This window comes from Pelodiscus sinensis, chromosome 1 (genome assembly GCF_052426305.1).
Source record: "Pelodiscus sinensis isolate ZL-2025 chromosome 1, ASM5242630v1, whole genome shotgun sequence".
NCBI lineage: Eukaryota > Metazoa > Chordata > Testudines > Trionychidae > Pelodiscus > Pelodiscus sinensis.
The window spans coordinates 227,176,172-227,195,957 of record NC_143052.1 but is presented as its reverse complement, the minus strand read 5'-3'; the positions used below and the strand labels follow the sequence as shown (position 1 = coordinate 227,195,957).

Sequence of the window (19,786 nt, the reverse complement as noted above, 5' to 3'; positions counted from 1 at the left end):
TTAATGTTAGCACAGGCAGTAGCAGTGGAAGCAGGGCTGAGCCATGTCAAGTACAACCCCCTTGAAACTGTTCCTCTGTTGCTACTCCCCATGCTACCATAGCTATGTTCTACTGATACATGTGCCACATAAATGAGAGTTAGTGCAGTTATATATATATATATATATATATATGAGTTGAAGAATCACATCTCTAACTTGGAGTGTAGACATAGCCTTAATGGTCAGCTCCAGTTAACTAAGATCTCATTGTGTAAGGTGGCAAACAAACATAACAAAGAGTTGGTCCTTGCCCCCAGGAGCTCACCTCTAATATGAGGGGCAAGAGATGGAGACAGACAATGGACACAGTGAAACAATCTCATCAGCATGATAGGCAGTTGTCTTAGCACACCAGTTGCCTAACCTATTACTTGCTGGTACTGTTTGAGATATTTACAATAACAATATAGTTAAGAAACATTAAAGGGCAATATGATATTTATTGGTTACCGTTTGATAAATGAAACAGCCTCCTTAAGTACATTGGAAGCGGTTCTCTCTAGCTTCATTGGTTGTTCAGTAATGTCATAGTTTCTCATCAGGATACAGTTCCAATACTTTACAAATCCATAACAGGAGTACCAGGAGATGAAAAACACGAAACCACACAGGGCAAAGCAGATGATTGCTTTCCATTTTACTGATAATAAGTTGGAAAGTTTTCCGATCACAAGTGTGAGCACTGCAAGGGCAATTGTCTTACTGTAAAGCCAATACTTAGCTTTCAAAGATGGGCTGATCTGAGGATTTTCTGTTCCTTGACATTCATTCACAAGAGTAGCAGGCATACCATAAAAATAGTCAAAGCCATGGTTTAAAGGATGGTGGCAGTGATCACCGTGGAATTCACAGTTCACACCCTGATGCCACTTCCCTGAAAATATAAATGAAAGAGATTTAAAATCATTGGCTCTGTGTGTGTATGCCTATATTTCAACAAGTCTGACTCTTTTCCTAAATGAAAAAGAGACCAGCCAAGTCAAGGTCAGGCATGAAATGCTCAGGTAAAATTTATGTGTGGAAGCATATAATAAATAGAATATCCATCTAACTCAATTAACAGAATTCCAGTTAGGTTGCAAGCCTCGATGAGGGAAGAGGCATACTGAATGAGTTCAAGAATGGAAACAATATCTGAAACTGGCTATATTAAATTGTAAAATAACATTAATTTAATGGAGGATCCTTGGGAATCTAATAAGGAGTTGAGAGTAAATAGACCAGATAGCCTATAAATTTAGTGTAATATTAATTCTTGGGAGGGAATTTCTCTGAATTTCTTTAAGCGTGGCCAAACTCCCACGCTGAAAAAAAAAATCAGATAATAAAGTTGAAAATTATCCCCAAAATATGCTGTTCTAATCCTACAGAATATGTAAACTCCAACATACTAAAGTTCTATTATAGCATAATAGGACTATAGCTTGACACTGAAAAGTGCAGAGCTATAGAAAAGCCTATTGCTGTGGGATCAGTGGTTGCAAGAGTGGCAAAGAACCTCTTGAGTGTGACTAGCATTTATTGTATCACATGTGAACCAATCTGTCTTGTCCAAGGTCCAGTTCATATCTTCTCTGAGAGCTAGCACGAGACTACATATTACTAAGTCCCTCTTAAACGCACAAAATACGAGCCAATCTTGAAATGGTGTGGACGCCATTACTGGCCAACTGCAAAAGGTTAATTTTCACCCTCAGTGTGGTTAAACATCATACAGACCAAGTGTGTGTCACTTTTTAGAAGCAGTTTTTTGGAATAAAAAAGGGATGTTAAATGACAAATCCTGCTACCCTTACTCAGGCACAATTCCTCATAACTTCAGTGGGATTTCAGCTCATACTGTGGGGCCTGATCTAAAGCGCACTGAAGCCAATGAGCATCTTCCCACGTTGTGCCTAGCCTAATAGAGCTATAGCTCATGATGGTCCTGGTTAGAGACAGGGGTGTGGTAATACACAGCACGCAAAAGCATAGCAAGTCCACCCAGCACATGAGTGAGTAAGCCGTAATTATTTAAGACCACTGCAGAGTCTGGCAAGCACCTGTAAGTCAATACATATCTCTGTTTCCTAAAACACTATGTACTGCATTCACCAGATCTTTATTTTCTGAACTGCTTTCAATTACTGTGTCAATCCACAATGACTCATTTTGGGCTTGGCAGATATATAAAATATGGGTTTTTTTGTATCTAAATGTACTAGATTCCAAAATGTTACAATGACTGAGATTGGAAATTGTAGTCTAGCTGATTTCTACTTACTGTACCTATAAGTGCTGTGGTGTAACCTTGCTGTTGGAGTATTCTGGCAAAAGTCGTTTCATTTGGAGGGAGCCCTCCTGAGCCACCATTCCATAGAATAACACGCTGTGAAGTGGGGGATGCCATTCCTAAAGTACAGTACAATATAATGAATGAGTGTTTCTTTTCCCCTTATTATTTCTGATGAAATAAAGTCAGGATATGGCCATAGTCTTTGTCTAGTTAAAGTGACTTGAGGAAATATACTTTTCACCACTTTCAAAGAGAGGATATTCAACAGGCTAACAGATTACAATGTGAAGAAACTTGTCCTGATATTCAGTCTGCATTTAATTTATGTCTCTTTACCCCTCCTTATATCCTGCTAACCAATTCCTCCTTTACATTACTCTGAAAGTATTTGAAGGTGTTCTTATCTCATACCCCAAGTTGTAAGTTAGCCAAGTTGAACACATTTTATGTTGGAATGATTCTATATAAGTCAGTCAATATATCCATATTTATTCTCGCCTCTTTTTATGAAGCTGCCAACTCTCAGTGCTTTATGTTACAGTTGTTAATGGCTGACTACATGCAAGTAACTTTTGGCCCAGCTAAAATGAATGAGATGAAAAGGTTGCTTCAAGAAATCTTTGTGTTTCTTGAAGTAGAAACATCCCTACTGATCCTAGGACAGTAAGGGTATGGATTGGGTTCTCAATATGTTAGTGTAATTTGATATATATTGTGTGACAACATAGGAAATAATTGTATGCTACATGAAGAGGCAACTTGAATAGTGATATTGCATCATTACATTCCAGCATTATTTGGAATGTGATCACCCATTTTACTAATCAAGGTCTATTTACAATTTACTATTGCAATTCCTTTACTGTTTAGACAGCAGTGAAGAGAGGTCCAACCTGATCGGATGGGGTATCTGCCAGTCAGGAAAGCTGCTCTGCTTGGAGTGCAGAGTGAAGCTGCAGCAATGTGCTGAGTAAATTTCATACCATCCTTTGCCAGCTGGTCAATATTAGGGGTCCTAAAAAATACTCAGTCAAATTTCACACACACACACACACACACACACACACACACAATAAAGCAGAAGCATGTTTGAGGTCATAATGGATGAATCTACAAATTGTCTTCCTTATATCCATCTAAATAGTAAGAAAATGTTTATATTCATCCTAATACTATTAAAATGTTACACTGAATAATTAATATGCAGTAAAGAAAAACAAGAACCAAAGAGTACGTTGCAGGTAAAGAAAGCATGTACTATATTGGTATATAGAATCAGATGTGGATAGAAGACAATAGAGGCAGTTGATTACTAGTTAAAACATTATAATAGATTTCCAATGATACAGGGATTTATTCCTTTTGCTCCAGAAAAGGAACCCCTATTTTTAGCATTCTTCTTGCAGAAATAAAAGTGAAGATAAGAGAAAGACTGTTTTCTGTTTTATCACTGTTTAGTATGTGACCCGAGTAACATTTTGTTGATTTAAAACTGGCTTTATAATATTGTATAAGATCAGCGTTGCAACCACATAACACACATATCATTTTCTATTTAAAAAAATAAACAATTTAATTGTCTCTTGTGCCTGCCACTCTGTGCTTCAGAAACAATTTTTACACCTGTAAATTATATTTTCCTTTTAATAAACTTCTCAATTTTGCAATTAAAATGAAGATTATCTATTGGAAAATTTCACAGAGAGAACTACAGCTGCATGTATGGTTCCTGGCAGAAAACTAGCTTTTCTTATTAAAAGGAACACACATTGAGATCCAATTCAAGAAAGAGAAAAGTTTGATTTGACATACTTAAACGGATAAATGTCACATCTGGCCCAGCATGAGCTCTTTGGCAGCTCCCAAAGCTGGAGAGAGGAAGGTGTAGAATACATATGCTAGTAAATATATGAAGAAATTATAAAAAGAAATTCTCTCTCATTCAAAAAACTTAAAAAACAATGAATAGTCCTGCAGCACCTTAGGGTACGTTTACACTGCACAGTTATTTTGGGATACTGGAGGTCTACACAAACCTCCCCTTATTTCAAATAATTTTTCAAAATAATGGATGCGCTATTTTGCTATCCCAGTAAATCTAGTGACACGAGGGATAAGAAATAGCTTGAAATAGTGAGTTATTTTGAAATTTGGTGCTGTGTAGATGCATTGAATTTCAAAATAATCTATTTTGAAATAGACTTGAGGTAAGATACGCAATTTGCATAGCGCAAATTGCATATCTTCTTTTGAGTTTAGGGTGCTGCATAGGCACACCTACGAGACTAACAAAAAATGTAGATGGTATCATGAGCTTTCATGGGCACAACCCACTTCTTTAGATGAATGGAGTTTCAGGGGTACAAATTCCAAATAAATAGCAGAGAGAGGGGATGGGGAGGGAAAGAAAAGGAAAAAAAATGCAAAAAGAATAGTCAATGAGAGTTTCAATGCTAAATGAAGCTGATTGACTATTCTTTCCCTCTTTTTTTTCTTTCCCTTACCATAGTCCCTTTTTCTCTACTATTTGAAACTTGGATCCTTAAACTCCATTCATCTGAAGAAGTGGGTTGTGTTCATGAAAGCTCATGATACCATATACATTTTTGTTGGTCTCTAAGGTGCTGCAAGAGTATTTGTCGTTTTTTGAGTTTTTTGTATTACAGACTAACATGGCTACCCTCTGAAACTTTTTTTCTCGTTCAAGAACTTTATTTATGCTCTTTCTCTCTCTCTCATTTATGCACATATCGTATTTAAACCTGTGCTGGTTGGAGCTGGCATTTTGTGTCAAATCTCAATTTCAAATCCGATCCCAACTATCCCAGGAGTGTCCCTTACAGTGTGCTGCTATACGTTACTTCAGACCATTTATTTCAGATATACTGAAAAGATAATATTTAGATTAATTACTTACTTGAGATGACAGGCAGCTACCTAAATTAATAAATAAGCCTGAATTTACTTTAATTAATACTTTATTTTTCTAATACTAAGTAGTTTTGAACCTCTTCTCATATCTATGGTAAGCTTCAGCCTACTATGCTAATTTTAGGAGATGCCAAATGAAAATGAAGAATACTTTTCATGTACAGTGAAATGGTGGAATACTGGTCGAGTCAAGTATGCTTAGTCTTCTTTTTCATTCCGTAATTCCACTAAACCAGAGGACATTACAGACTAAAAATTCTGGGGCCATTTCAATTACTTCTGCTCCTTAATCCATGTCATAGTGACCCTATCTTGCAGGCTATGACCTTACCTTAGTGTGTGATTGCCATAGCAGCCTACATCCCCCAAACCAAGATCATCAGCCATCATCAGTAAAATATTGGGTTTAGAAGCATTTGATGTATATGCCTTTAGGCATGAAACTAGCAAAGTGGCTAGCCAGCTCCTGAAATTCAAGAATAAATGAATAGAGATTTACTTAATATGGACATTTGTAACTTCCCATCTCATTTTAAATTAAATGCAGTCTGAGGTGTTTCCTCAATGGTTCCACTTAATTTTATATGCTCCCCAATCTCCATAAGTGCAGTGCTATGTGAGAACTCTGTGTAGATATATAAATAGGTGTCTAAAGTGCCAGCAGGTGGTGCTCATGAATATGTGAAATATTCTGTGCATTTTGTAGAATTAATAAAACTTCTTGTGGCATGCCATAAAGAGCTTTTTGTGTGCAGTTCTTCACACAGAGACCTTAACACAGGACAACCACCAAAGTTTCACTCACTCTATAAGCATAGCAAAATACAAAGAATACTGTCCTAATAGACTCTAGCATGTCATGAACATATTTGTAGGGTTGTCTTCAGCCACAACATTTGGTATGGAGGCAGCCTGTATCTGGAGTGAAGAGAAGGTCTTGTGTGCTGGCTTTATTACTACACAAATCTACTGGCCTCCCCTTCTCCAAAGAAATTGCACCAGCTCCAGGGGCAAATGTAAAATTAGGGTTGCAATTATAGTTGAATGGCTCCGCTGTTGATCTTTGACCTGAACGAGGTGGGTTCTTCCCCTTCAGGTCTTAAGTCATGAGATAATAGCTTTAAACAGGCATCAATTTTGAGTCCACATTAATTTTTTTTATAACTTCAACTGCTGAGAAAAGGAACATGCTCTATTTTCTTCTACAGATAACTTCAAAAGTCAAAACAGCTCATTAATTAATTAATTTTCTTACCACTGCAGTTTGAGGTGTCTCATGGCTTCTTGTGAGGCAGTCTGTGAGATACAGAATTTTGCTGTAGTCAGCTGTAAAATAGATAGATTAGATTAGAAAGATAGAGATAAGTGCTCACATACTTGCTAATTAACCATCACATGTCACAGCAGTCAGGGGGGGGGGGGGGGGAGGGCTAGTTCAGTGGTTTGAGCCTTGGCCTGTTAAACCCAGGATTGTGAACTCAGTCCTTGAGGGGGGCTATTTAGGGATCTGGGGAAAATATGTCAGGGATGGTACTTGGTCCTGCTGTGAGGGCAAGGAACTGGACTCAATGACCTCTCAAGGTCCCTTCCAGTTCTAGGAGATGATATATCTCCATATATTATATGATATTACTATCATTCTGATTTATAACATACATGTGCTGAACAGTTAGCAGAAGACTATACAACCCTGAAATTCATGAGTATTTACAGATGTAGTCTCATTAAACAAAGACAGTACTTGTGTGAATGAAGTCTCATGAAAATGATTAATATTTATGCAGTACAGGTTTTAATCCTGCAAGATGTTGCTGTTCTCAACTCCTACTGACTACAATGGGAGTTGTAGTTGTAAGCAGGATCTGAGGGAATGCATCTCCGACAGCTAGCTGGAAATGGAGAGAGAGCCTGGGAGTATCTATGTAAATATGGTTTGCACATACTTTGGTTTGCTTTGTTAGCTATTCAGCAGATGAAGTGGGATTTTGCTCATTGTAATCAGCTTAATTTGTGACCCAACACCAGCTATATTTGTACTAAATGCAGAGACAGTTAAAATATGGTTACCAATGTCTGTAATTTTGTGGGAATACAGAAAAGTAAGATGGCACTACATTGTTTCATATTAAAGGGCTCACACTTGGCAGGAAGAACTTTGCAAATATTATGCTTAAAAGAAGCACATGGAATCCTTTTCAGGGGATAAGGCAGCATGCCACATTTATTGATAATATAACAATGTAGCATATGTATTTATACCCACACACAGACACACACACATGTGTCCTGTTGATGAAATAGTTACCATTCTGTTACTTGACCCAATTTATTGGCCAGATAATCTGAGTACGAGGGAGGAGCCGGGTTCTTGTCAGTCCGGACTGTTGCTCCATGGTCGTAGCAGGACGGAACCCGAAGAACCATACAAGACACCCCATCTTTTATAGGATTTTCCTTCCATGGAAGTCAATGCATTTTGCCTTATCAGGCCTTAAACAGCCATTCAGCATCACAATCTATCTTTCTGTGCCATATGTCAATCTGGAAGTTGTTCTCGCAGTCATCTGATATCAGCATGCTGACAACCCCTCATGGGTGTTGTCTTCTGGTAAAACTTGTTATCCGTTCCCTATCTTGGGGGGCTTGCCACTAACTTCAGGGCTCATCAGTCTGCCTTGGTCCACTTTGTGTCTTCAGTGTCCTTTAGCTTTGTTGATAATTATTTGTTGCTTCTGAGTCTCCAGCCCCTCCTCTGACCATCTGTGCAAGCAATGGCTTTGACACTTATCTCTCCTAAAACATTCACTTTCTCATTCACACAAACATTACATTTACACAATTGTAGCATGGAAGAAAGGGTACTTCTAGCCACTTTAATAAAGTTATAAAGTCTTTCAACATTAAACTTCTTTCTATCTATTACAAGGCTTTGTCTAAGACTAACATCACTATATATTACAATATTCCATCCCTTCACTTTAACATCAGAACATGCTAACATCAAACAGATCTGGAGCTAAGTTAACAAAGCTGCCTGGCCTGTCTGAGGCCTACATCTTGTGTTTAAGTTTAATCCAAACCTTATGTTATAACATACATTCATAACTAACTTATTAACTACAAAATTACAAGGCTACACAAATGCAGGGGCTCAATTTTCAGAGCTCTGTAACAGAGAGGGGTGAGGTCAAGAGGCTATATGGCTTCCCCTACCTGGATTGGTTTGACTTGTGAATCCCCCCCCCCCCCGTTCAAAGAATAGAGCTAAATAGACATTATAAGGTGCATGTTAGCTGTACTTAAGGGTACTTAAGAACAATTTGAACCTTCTCTATCAGGTTCATGTAAAATGAACATTCTAATTCACTATTTTTTTTTATTTTCCTTCCCTGCTCCTGACCCCCATCCCCTATTTATTTTGGAACTGGACTTTTAATACTCCATTCATCTGAAGAAGTGGGTTGTACCCATAAAAGCTCATGATACCATCTACATGTGGGGTTTTTTAGTCTTTAAGGTGCTGCTAGACTATTCATTGTTTTTTACGTTTTTCCAGTTATAGACTTACTTGGCTATTTCTCTGAACCAGGTTACTGGGTGGGAGCTTGATCCAGTTCTGTGTTGGATGGATGGAGAGGGACTCCTAGATATTGAACCTGGCCCTGGCTGCTGCTGGCTTCACCTGGCAGAAGGGTTTCATAGGTTCTTAGCACCTTGTGACAACGCGCCCACAAGCACCTTAATAAATAGTTACAAAAAAAAGAATAAAATACTGAATGTAGAATTTACACGAAGAAATGTTGGATTACGTGTTGGATTTCATGAAATGGACGTTTTGGGAGAAATGATAATTGCATCCCTATCGATAAAGCTACATTTTATTTTGCTTGGGGTAGAGGGAATGACATTCATCTTTCAGGTACAGAGTTTGAGTCTTATTGCTTGATTTCAAACTGATAAAAGTGACATTCATACCTTCAAATAAAGCCTAAGGGCAACAGCTACAAAAGGGACTTAGCCACAATGTTGCAGTATGTGACTTAGAGCTCCCCTGCTAATAGAATCCTCAGCTCTGAGTTAGGGTACGTCTAGACTACATGCCTCTGTTGCCAGAGGCATGTAGATTAGGCTACCAGACATAGTAAAATGAAGAGGCAATTTAAATAATCGCCGCTTCATTTAAATTTACATGGCTGCCGTGCTGAGCCGACAAACAGCTGATTAGCTCATGATACCTTGGAAGACAGGGGAGATTCCAGAAGACTGGAAAAGGGCAAATATTGTGCCCATCTATAAAAAGGGGAATAAGAACAACCCAGGAAACTACAGACCGGTCAGTTTAACGTCTGTCCCAGGGAAGATAATGGAGCAGGTAATTAAGGAAATCATATGCAAACTCTTGGAAGGTAATAAAGTGATAGGGAATAGCCAGCATGGGTTTGTGTAGAACAAGTCATGCCAAACTAATCTGATAGCTTTCTTTGATAGGATAACGAGCCTAGTGGATAAGGGAGAAGCGGTGGATGTCATATACCTAGACTTTAGTAAGGCATTTGACATGGTCTCGCATGATATTCTTATTGATAAACTAGGCAAATATAACTTAGATAGGGCCACGATAAGGTGGGTGCATAATTGGCTGGATAACCGTAGTCAGAGAGTTGTTGTTAACGGTGCTAAATCCTGCTGGAAAGGGATAACAAGTGGAGTTCCGCAAGGGTCCGTTTTGGGACCCGTACTGTTCAATATCTTCATCAATGACATAGATATTGGGATAGAGAGTACGCTTATTAAGTTTGCAGATGATACCAAACTGGGTGGGGTTGCAACTTCTTTGGAGGATAGGGACATAATTCAAAATGACCTTAGCAAGTTAGAGAAATGGTCAGAGGTAAATAGGATGAAGTTTAATAAAGAGAAATGCAAAGTGCTCCACTTAGGAAGGAACAATCTGTTCCATACATACAAGATGGGAAGCGACTGTCTAGGAAGGAGCATGGCAGAAAGGGATCTAGGGGTCATAGTGGACCATAAGTTGAATATGAGTCAACAGTGTGATGCTGTTGCAAAAAAAGCAAATATGATTCTAGGTTGTATAAACAGGTGTGCTGTAAGCAAAACTCGTGAAATCATTCTGCCGCTCTACTCTGCACTAGTTAGGCCTCAGCTGGAGTACTGTGTCGAGTTCTGAGCGCCACATTTCAAGAAAGATGTGGAGAAATTGGAAAGGGTACAGAGAAGAGCGACAAGAATGATTAAAGGTCTAGAGAACATGACCTATGAAACCAGGCTTCATGGACTGGGCTTGTTTAGTTTGGAAAAAAGAAGATTAAGGGGGGACATGATAGCGGTTTTCAAATATCTAAAAAGGTGTCACAAGGAGGAAGGAGAAAATTTGTTGCTCTTGGTTTCTGAGTACAGGGCAAGGAGTAATGGGCTTAAAGTGCAGCAAGGGAGGTTTAGATTGGACATTAGGAAAAAATTCCTAACTGTCAGGGTGGTCAAATATTGGAATAAATTGCCAAGGGAGGTGGTGGAATCTCCCTCTCTGGAGATATTTAAGAACAGGTTAGATAGACATCTGTCAGGGATGGTGTAGACGGAGCTTGGTCCTGCCTTGAGGGCGGGGGGCTGGACTCGATGACCTCTCGAGGTCCCTTCCAGTCCTATGATTCTATGATTCTATGATAGTCTGGACGCGCAGGTATCGACATCAAAGGTATTTGTCGACCATCCAGGTATGCCTCCTGGGATGAGGTTTACCTGGGTGGTCGACAAATACCTTTGATGTCGACACCCGCGCGTCCAGACTATCGTGCTGAGCCGACAAACAGCTGATCAGCTGTTTGTCAGCTCAGCGCGGCAGCCATGTAAATTTAATGCTATGTCTGGTAGCCTAATCTACATGCCTCTGGCGACAGAGGCATGTAGTCTAGATGTACCCTATTAGAGTTCCAGCACCCAGTACAATGCACAGAGAGTTAAGTGCCTAAGAACAGGAGTCACAAAAGCCAGCACTCTAAGGAGGGAGTCAGCTATACTAGCCAATAGGAAATGCTGAGGCTGAGGTGGAATCAATGCCTTTCTTCTCAAAAGTAGCTAGGTACTGAAATCTGGAACAGAGGAAGGAGTCTCCATTTACTTCAGCGTCTCAGCTATGAATCCTCTTCTGGAGTTAAGCACCCATTCTATGTTTGGAAAGAGTGACAACGTGATGCCAGAGAATCAAAGCCACTCCAGTTTGTTACCTGGCCTTCACGTTGTGTAAGGAAAGCACATCATTGAGGTACCATTCCACAATTAGCTGAAGGTAGGGGAACATGTTGCAACAAGAATCAGAGGGGAAAATAACAAACAGTTGTAAGACTTAATTATAAGCTTGGGATGGGTTCATTTAGATACTATGTTACAATAGTGACACACATGTAACCCACTAACCTTCTGGGTGTGGTGTACTCATGCACCAAGGGTTCTGAGAAGATGTTAAGCAAAAGTGCGATAAACAAGGGCAGTGCAATAGTCATAGACTTGTTATTTAAAAATAGAAAGTGGAGCATCTACGCTACCAAGCCCATTATTTTGAAATAAGGGGCTAGTTATTTAAAAAGAATAACTCCTGTTTTCCACAAGGAATAAAGCTTATTTCAAAATAGTTATTTTAAAATAGTGGTAGTGTGGACGTTCCACTGCTGCTATTTTGAATTACTCTCCAGTGTTTCCTGGAGCTCTAAGTCAAGGTAGCACATCCACATTAAGGGAGCCTGCCTCGGACTAATTTCAAGGCCTCCTTGTAGCGTGGACATGCTATTTGGAAGTAGTTATTTCAGAAGTTATTATTTCGAAATAAGTTATTTTGAAATAATTTCCTAGTGTAGACATGCTCTGAGAGAGTGTGAGGGAGTGAGGGTCAGTGTACGTAAGGAGAGCAGAGAGCAGTGGAAGTGAGTGACAGGAGAAGGGAGCTCTGTAAGAAAAGGGAAAAGAGCCTGTATGTGTAAGAAGGGGAGAAGAATAGAGAAGGTGAAAGAAGTTAAGAAAAAGATAAAGGGAGAGTACAAAACTTTAAGAAGACCTGGGAGGAGGCTGAGAAAAGAAGAGCAACCTGAGGAACTTGACCTGAGAAATACAGTAAACTTCCGATAATCGGGCACCTTTAGGACCCAGGGGGTGCCGGATTATCAAATATGCCAGACTATGGGAAGGGGGGGCTATCAGGGGTCTGGGGTAGGGTGGGGGGATGCCACCCCAGACCCCTCATAGCCCCCCCTTCCCATAGTCTGACTCTGCCCCAGGCGTCCCTGATTCAGCAGCTGCTGGTCAGTTTCAGCAGTGGCTGAATCTGGGACACCTGGGGCAGAGCAGCTGGGGTGCTGCCGGGTTGGTCTCACAGCGCTGAAGGGTGGCACTACTGGACCAACCCGGCAGCACCCCAGCTGCTCTGCCCCAGGCGTCCCAGATTTAGCCGCTGCTTCAGCTCAGACCCAGGTTTCCTGGGTCAGTCCCAGATTCAGCTCTGCCCTGGGCTTCCTGGAGTCAGCCTCTGATCAGGACCAACCCGGCAGCACCCCAGCTGCTCTGCCCCCGGCTTTCCCAATTCAGCTGCTGGTCAGTTTCAGCAGCCTGAATCGGGGAAGTCGGGTGCAGAGCAGCTCCAATTGTCCGGCAGCCAGAGCACTTTCGGCTTCCTGATGGTGCCGGTCCATCAGGAGTGCTGGAGCATTGGATGCCGGACCAATGGAGTTTTACTGTAATGAAGTACTGAAAGCAGGCCTCTGGCAATGATTTGCGGAAGACTGGCCAGGAGAAGCAGGGCACCATCACTTCAGCATCACTTCCTACTCTAGGTTATTGCAGTTTGGGTTGCTCAGAGCCTATTGACAAAGACTGTTCTGTTACTAAAGCATTATTTGTTTTAGAAATACTGCTTGTGTCAATAACTTATTGGATGGCTGCGCTGGATCCTCTAGGAATTCTTGAGACTACCCTTGCCCAGAAAAAACCCTTGGATGATCAAGCCTGCCCTGTTTTATCCAATAACCCTGTGGTTAGGGCACTTACCTGGCATAGGTAAGACCTATTTTCAGAACCCTGCCCTGTCTGATTCAGAACAGGGACTTAAACCCTGGCTTAATGTATATCAGTGGAGCACTAGCACCACCACTATTTTTTATAAAAGAAACTAGGGACCTAATTTCAGCAAAGAGACTCTGAAAAGGCCCTAGTGCATATTGCTATAGTTCCAGTTGTAATACTACTACGTTAATGTGCACTAAGGTTCCTCTAAGCTGAATCAGCTGAAAGATCTACACAGAGTAGTTGCAGCACAGTACCTTAGAGATATCTACGATTCACTCCACTCTGGTGTGTATAGCTGCATCATGCAAGCTAGGGATGTTAAATATTAGTTAATTTAATAGTCGAGTAATCTCATGAATTCTTATTGGTTAATTAATTATTCTATAATCCCTGGGGGGGGGGGGGGACGGCAGCTAGTGCACTCCTGCCTCACTCCCAGGGAGCCCCCTGCCACTCCATGCTGCTGCCTCTGATACAGAGGCAGCAGCGTGGGGTGCCAGGCAGGAGCTGGTCCGTGAGGGGAGCGAGTTTAAAAATCAGGTCCCCTCATGGACCAGCAAATCTTGCTTCTGTTTTTATGTTTGATCACTGCTGCATTTACAGAATGGAACCTGTAAAAAGGAGGAGAAGAAGTAGTAAGAAACCCAAGGTAAAAGATAGGAAAAGTCGGTGGGGAGTAATGCCAAGAGAAAAGCTGGATGTAAAGATGTAAGGAAAATAACTGCACCAAAGAAAGAACAAAGTCAAGTTCAAATTAGCTAGCTTAGGAGTCAAACCTGCAAACTTACTCATGTGAATAACTTTACTTCCATAAGTAGTCCAGTATTAACTAGATTTGACTTCAGTGGGGCTATTCATATTAGTAATGTTAAGCATATGAGTAAGTGTTTTCAGGATTGGGGACTCAATTCCTTAAACACTAAACTATCAGGCTTTGAATATTTAAGCTCCTTAGAATTAAAGGTTTCAATCAACTTAGACATTTTATCACAGTTAGTCACTAGATTGCAAATGTAAACAATAGGGACCTTTATCTTCAAGGGTGTTTAATCCCAAAGAAGTGGCATCTCCCTCCATTCACTGTACAGATATAGAATTTGCAAAACAACCTGCTCATACACACACACAAAGCTTTTTTTTTTTTTTTTTTCCTATTACACACTGATTCCATATCTCCTTTTGAAGGCAGGACTCTCATGGAAATCAATGGGAAATTCTGTGCATGAAGATTCCAGAATTGGGGCCTTCGTTTTGTTTAATATCTTCAGGCATCATCAGGAAAAAAAAAAACTAATTCGGTTTAATTCAATCATCACTATTATTTAAAGAAATTGACACAAATGAGAGGCTCATGCTGCCAATAGCCAGCAAGACACAGAAAACAATCAGCAATATTCAACATCCAATTTAAAAAAAATCAAATTCCTTTTTAATAATATGAAAAACAAACCCTTGTCTCAAGTTTACTTCTTTCCCTGAGATTCTTCTTACTCCTTGAGTTGTTAAGCAGCATAGATCCACTAGGTTGCATTTTTCAGAATGTGACAGAGCTAGACAAGTTTTGCTGCTTTTCCTCAGGCCATTCCTCCTCCTCCTTATCTAAGGTTAACATTGCCAGGATTGGCAAATGTAACTGCTGTTAAAGTTTTATACACTCCCTACTGAGCTTAGTACAAAGACTACTTCCTTAACATTGGTGAGAGCTGTGTACTAACTGTTGTTGGACTCCCTCTGTAGGCTGCTCTTTTACTGAGATTCATCTAAAAGCACTCATCACTGTTGTGCCTGAGTAACTCAAAAGAGGCATTACAAAAACAACAAAACACAGTAGCCCAATCAGGGTCTCTATCTCCCTTCCTTTCCTCTCTTGAGTTAGAGTCCTGGAGCAGTGAGGGCAGGGAGGAGACTTTCAGGCAGTTTTTGCTTTTAATTTATTTTTCTCTTTTCTCCTCTCCCTGTTTTTCCTCCTACCTTTCTTAGCCTTCCCAGCACTGCGGCTCCTAAGCAGAAATTCCCTTGGAGGATTGAGACTTCAGAGACAGCTTAGTCACAGATGTTAATACTCTGTAGTCTAAATGAAAACGCATGATTTCTGAAGAATAGGATCTTTATTTACTGTGTCAGCTGCAGCTGGGGGAGGGAAAGGGTTGGTTTATTGTGCAGTACATGTACAACAGGGAACATTTTGGTAATGAGCAACACACATAATTGTCACATCTTTGTCTGATCGTTCATGAAACTGATTTTCAAAGCCTCTCTGATATGCAGTACACCTCAATGTGCTCTTCTTACCGTCTCGGTGTCTGGCTGCTCATAACTGGCTGCCAAGCAATTTGCCTTAGTCCTCCATACCACCAGAAACCTTTCCCCTTTGCTAGCACAGATACTATGCAGTACATGGAGAGAAGCATCAACAATATAAATACTACTTTTGCTGAGATCTAACCTAGTCAATAAACTGCACCCGTGGCTTTTTAAACACCCAAAGATACATTCTACCACCATTCTGCACTTGCTCAGTCTGTAGTTGAACTTCTCCTTATTGTTTGTCCCCATTGCCTATCTATGGCTTCATGAGCCATGGAAACAAGGTGTAAGCTGCATCTCTAAGGATAACTATTGACATTTCAATATCACCAATGGTAATTTTACAGTCTAGGAAGAAAGAGCTGCCTTTCAGCTTTCTGAAGAGACCAGAGTTCCTAAAGATTCAAATGTACCTTTCATGACCATCTCATGCTTATAATGGTGAAATGGCCCTTGTGATCCACCAGTGCTTGCAACATGATTGAGAAGCAACACTTGCTGTTTATGTTCTCTTTGGTGAAGTGGGCTGGTGCCAAGATAGGGATGGGTGTTCCATTTATTGCCCCACCACAGTTAGGAACCCCATCACAGCAAAGCCCTCCACTATCTCCTGCATGTTTCACAGAATCACTATCTTTTCTAGCAGTAGGGTATTGTTTGTTCTGGATACTTGGATCACAGCAATCCCCACTGCAGATTTACCCACTCTGAATTGATTCCTGACTGACCGGTAGCAGTCTGGCATTGCAAGCTTCCATAGGGTTAACACCACTCGCTTCCCAACTGTTGGAGCAGGTTTTATATTGGTATTGTTGCGCTTCAGGGTGGGGAAAGCAATTCAGAAAGTTTCATGGAAGTGGCCCTTATGCAAGTGAAAGTTTTGCTCCCATTGGTTCTCATCCCATAGCAGCATAACTTTCTGGTCCCATGAGTCTGTGCTTGTTTCCTGGGACCAGAACCAGCACTCCATGTGTCAACATACCCAAATGCAGTCAGCATGTGCCAATTGCTCCATTCAATGGGTTCCTGAACATCTGTGAGTGTGGCCTCCTCCCATTCTTCCTCAATCAGGTGGCTCCTAGCTATGCTCTGGACCAGTGTCTCTCAACCTTTTTTTAGATAGTACCCTTTACAAAAAGTTATAAGTGCCCCCAGTACCTATAACAGACACACAAAATGTTTTTCTACCATTGCAACACATTTGTTCAAACAACTTAATCATAGCTGGGCGGGCGATGAAATTTTTGGGTGTAAAAAGTACAAAAATAATAAAGCACTGTAAAACTTAAAACAAAAATTCAGTTTTCTCCAAATTTCAGTTGTGTTGACATACCCCCCCCCAGACTTCTCTTGAGTACCCCTAAGGATACTTGTACCACTGGTTGAGAAACACTGCTCTGGACAAACTGTAGGATAATATGGGAGGTGTTGCAATGCTTCCCACAGCAGTGTGCAGCTGAACAGGGTCTGCGTGTGCTCGCCACACTACAGTGCCTGCATGAGAAAAAGGCATGAAATGATTGTTTGCCATTGCTTTTAAGGAGAGAGAGAGGAAGGAGGTAAGTGTATCATGGGAGGCTGAAGACACATATCCAGATCCACCTGCTGCAATGTTTTTGTCCCATCAAGCATTGAGAGACTTACCCAGAATTCAAATTCTGGGTACCCACAGTTCATTGCTGTGTGAATGATAGCCACGGTACTGAGGATGCACTCCACTGACTGAATATGCTTAATGAGGACATGCACCTTTGATGCTATAAAATTGGATGCTAACTGTCTACCATAATACATTCAAACTTATTCTGTAGTACAGATGTAACCAAAGATTGCATCAGAAGTGGAGACTCCAGTGATTGCATGTTCTGCAAAGGTGAGGACAGACACCTACATCATCGCTCTATAGATCTCTGAGATGGGAACATTCTTAAAAAAGGCAAAAGATGATGAGATTGATTTCGTGGAATGTGCATGGATTGACTCCATAGGGGTCACCTTATGAATTTCATAGCACTGTTTAATGAAGCTGATATCACCCTGTAGAAGCCATGTGGGAAGTGAGTGGGTGAGGCTGTACCAGAAGAGGCTCGGGATAGGTGATTGAAGTTTTAGGGGGGCAGACTAAAGGACGAGGGTGAGTGTACCACTTGTCTCTATGTGTTCTGGCTGGCGGGGGGCTTGCAGCAGCCCTGCTATCTTGGCATGTGTTAGTGTAGCTGATCCAGGTCTACCTCCCTCTTCTTCTCCTTCCCCTCTAAGGGCACAGCTACACAGCAGGGCTAAAGTTGAATTAAACGACACAACTTAGCTATGTCAATTGCATAGCTGAAGTCGAAATAGCTTAATTTGGCTTTTGGCACTTTCTACACAGCAGGAAGTCAAAGGACGAACACTCTTCTTTCAACTTCCCGTACTCCTTCTGAAATGTGGGTTACTATGAGTCAGAGTAAGAAATCCTCCAGCTCAACATTATTTCGAAATAATGGCTTGTCGTTAGATGCGCATTTTGTTATTTTGGAATAATGTCAGCTATTCCGAAATAACACTGCTGCATAGACGTACCCTCAGAGCCCCACTTGTCCTTTTCCCTGGCACTGCCAGCATCACTGGAACACATTTAGCATTGCACAGTGAGCACTGCTAACTGGGGCACTGCTGGCAGACTATCCTATCCTTTCCCTGCAAAGAGATGACACATGGGGATACGTGCACTGGGTCACATTTTACCGCTCTCCCCTCCCCCAAAGTTTTCTGCCATGGCTTTCCTGTGAGCTCTCTCCCCTGCCTCCCCTGTTTGCTGGAGGCAGCCTGAGACCAGGATGTGAGAGCTAAACACACAACACTTGCACCTGAATTTCCTTGGGGCAGGCGGCCTTGTCTAAACTGTTGGGCACAAAGGCATTTCAGCATAGTGATAAGCACAAACTGTAATGGAAGCAGAAAAACAGTTAAAAAAAGAAAGCCTGAGGCTGTTCATTAGAAATGTGATATGAAAGTAAATGTCTCAAAATGCTTGTGTCAGCAAACAGGCAGACACCACCCATTCCCACTCCTGTTCAAATCAGGGATCAAGTGAAGCTTATTGGTGCAAGGACTGTTTGTTTACCTCTCACGCGCTGGTCCCAGGCTGCCTCCAGCAAACAGGGAAGGGAGGTGAGGAGGCCCTGGCAGAAAGCCTCCCCATGTGTCACCTCTCTGCAGGGAAGGGAAGGGATGGGATGGATGGTTTGGGAGCAGGCATCAAGACTAAGAATAAGGAAGCTTCTTTCTGTACTCCTATACCTTGCAAACCTCATGGAGGATCATGGGTTCTGGCAAGATGCAGCTCCCATGTAACAGCGTGAAGCCACATACCAGGCATCTATCCTTGCCTATTCTGTGTCATGTTGGGGGGTTCAAGCCACTTCATCTTTAAGCCTATTGGGGATACCCAGAGCTATAACCCACTGTGTTACATCTCTGCCTCAGTCAGAGTGAATATTGCTGGCAATTCCCTGCTACACCAGTCTGTCTTCTTCACAAGCACACTCCTCCAGGCTCTCTCAACTCAAACCTAGCCAAGTAGGGAACAGTCAATGAACTCCAGCCCCAAACTACTCAGAGACGTTTCTTTGCAATGCACAGTATAGACTTCGTTCGGTGGCAGATACCAGGATGATTGTCAACAAAGCATGGTCGTAGCTCCTTAGGTCAATGCCTACAGTTACTTTAGCACATGAATGCTCCATATAGTGGACTCAGCTCAGTGAATAGCAGGACTTTCTGTTGTCCCTTCAGCTGGACAAAGACACACCTCATGTGACTCTCTTTTACAAATGGATATAAACAAGTGACATTGCCAGTCTGCCAAGGTTGGCTACCGCCCTTTACCTTTTATCTGTTTGATGGATACATTTGTATCCATCACACAGTCATCCTCACCTATTCTTTCAGAAGGGCAAGTGTGGTCCTGTGTCATTTCTAGGGAGTATGTAACTCTGTATTGTGTTGTTCTGGAATTACCTATCTGGGGTGTGGTTATTGAGTGTTTTGTGCCTAGCACTTTTTAGCAGTGTTTGAATGTAAGCAATGCCAGCCTTGGTCTTGCCACATGTATCTGCAAGTAGACATGTTTTGTAACAGGTCAAGGTCTGATTTTGTTTGATTCTTGCTAAT

General features: G+C 41.3%; 1 protein-coding gene across 7 annotated transcripts in view; it reads right to left on the bottom strand.

Annotated features, from left to right (window-relative positions):
* LOC102455184 (arylsulfatase H-like) overlaps positions 1-15,398 on the bottom strand; it is a 28,830-nt gene extending 13,432 nt beyond the window's left edge. Inside the window, exons 1-7 of one of the 7 annotated variants that reach the window (XM_075915599.2) lie at positions 15,296-15,398; positions 8,817-8,930; positions 6,504-6,574; positions 5,580-5,714; positions 3,211-3,332; positions 2,311-2,433; positions 493-916 (exon numbers count right to left, since the gene is read on the bottom strand). In XM_075915599.2, the coding sequence (XP_075771714.2) occupies positions 493-916; positions 2,311-2,433; positions 3,211-3,332; positions 5,580-5,714; positions 6,504-6,526 (827 nt within the window). In that variant the 5' untranslated portion in view covers positions 6,527-6,574; positions 8,817-8,930; positions 15,296-15,398. Of the gene's footprint in view, positions 1-492; positions 917-2,310; positions 2,434-3,210; positions 3,333-5,579; positions 5,715-6,503; positions 6,575-8,816; positions 8,987-14,774; positions 15,237-15,295 lie in introns of those variants that run through there. The other 6 variants (XM_075915582.2, XM_075915566.2, XM_075915575.2 and 3 more) reach the window with 6 other exon arrangements.
* Between the last annotated feature and the right edge of the window lie 4,388 nt (positions 15,399-19,786).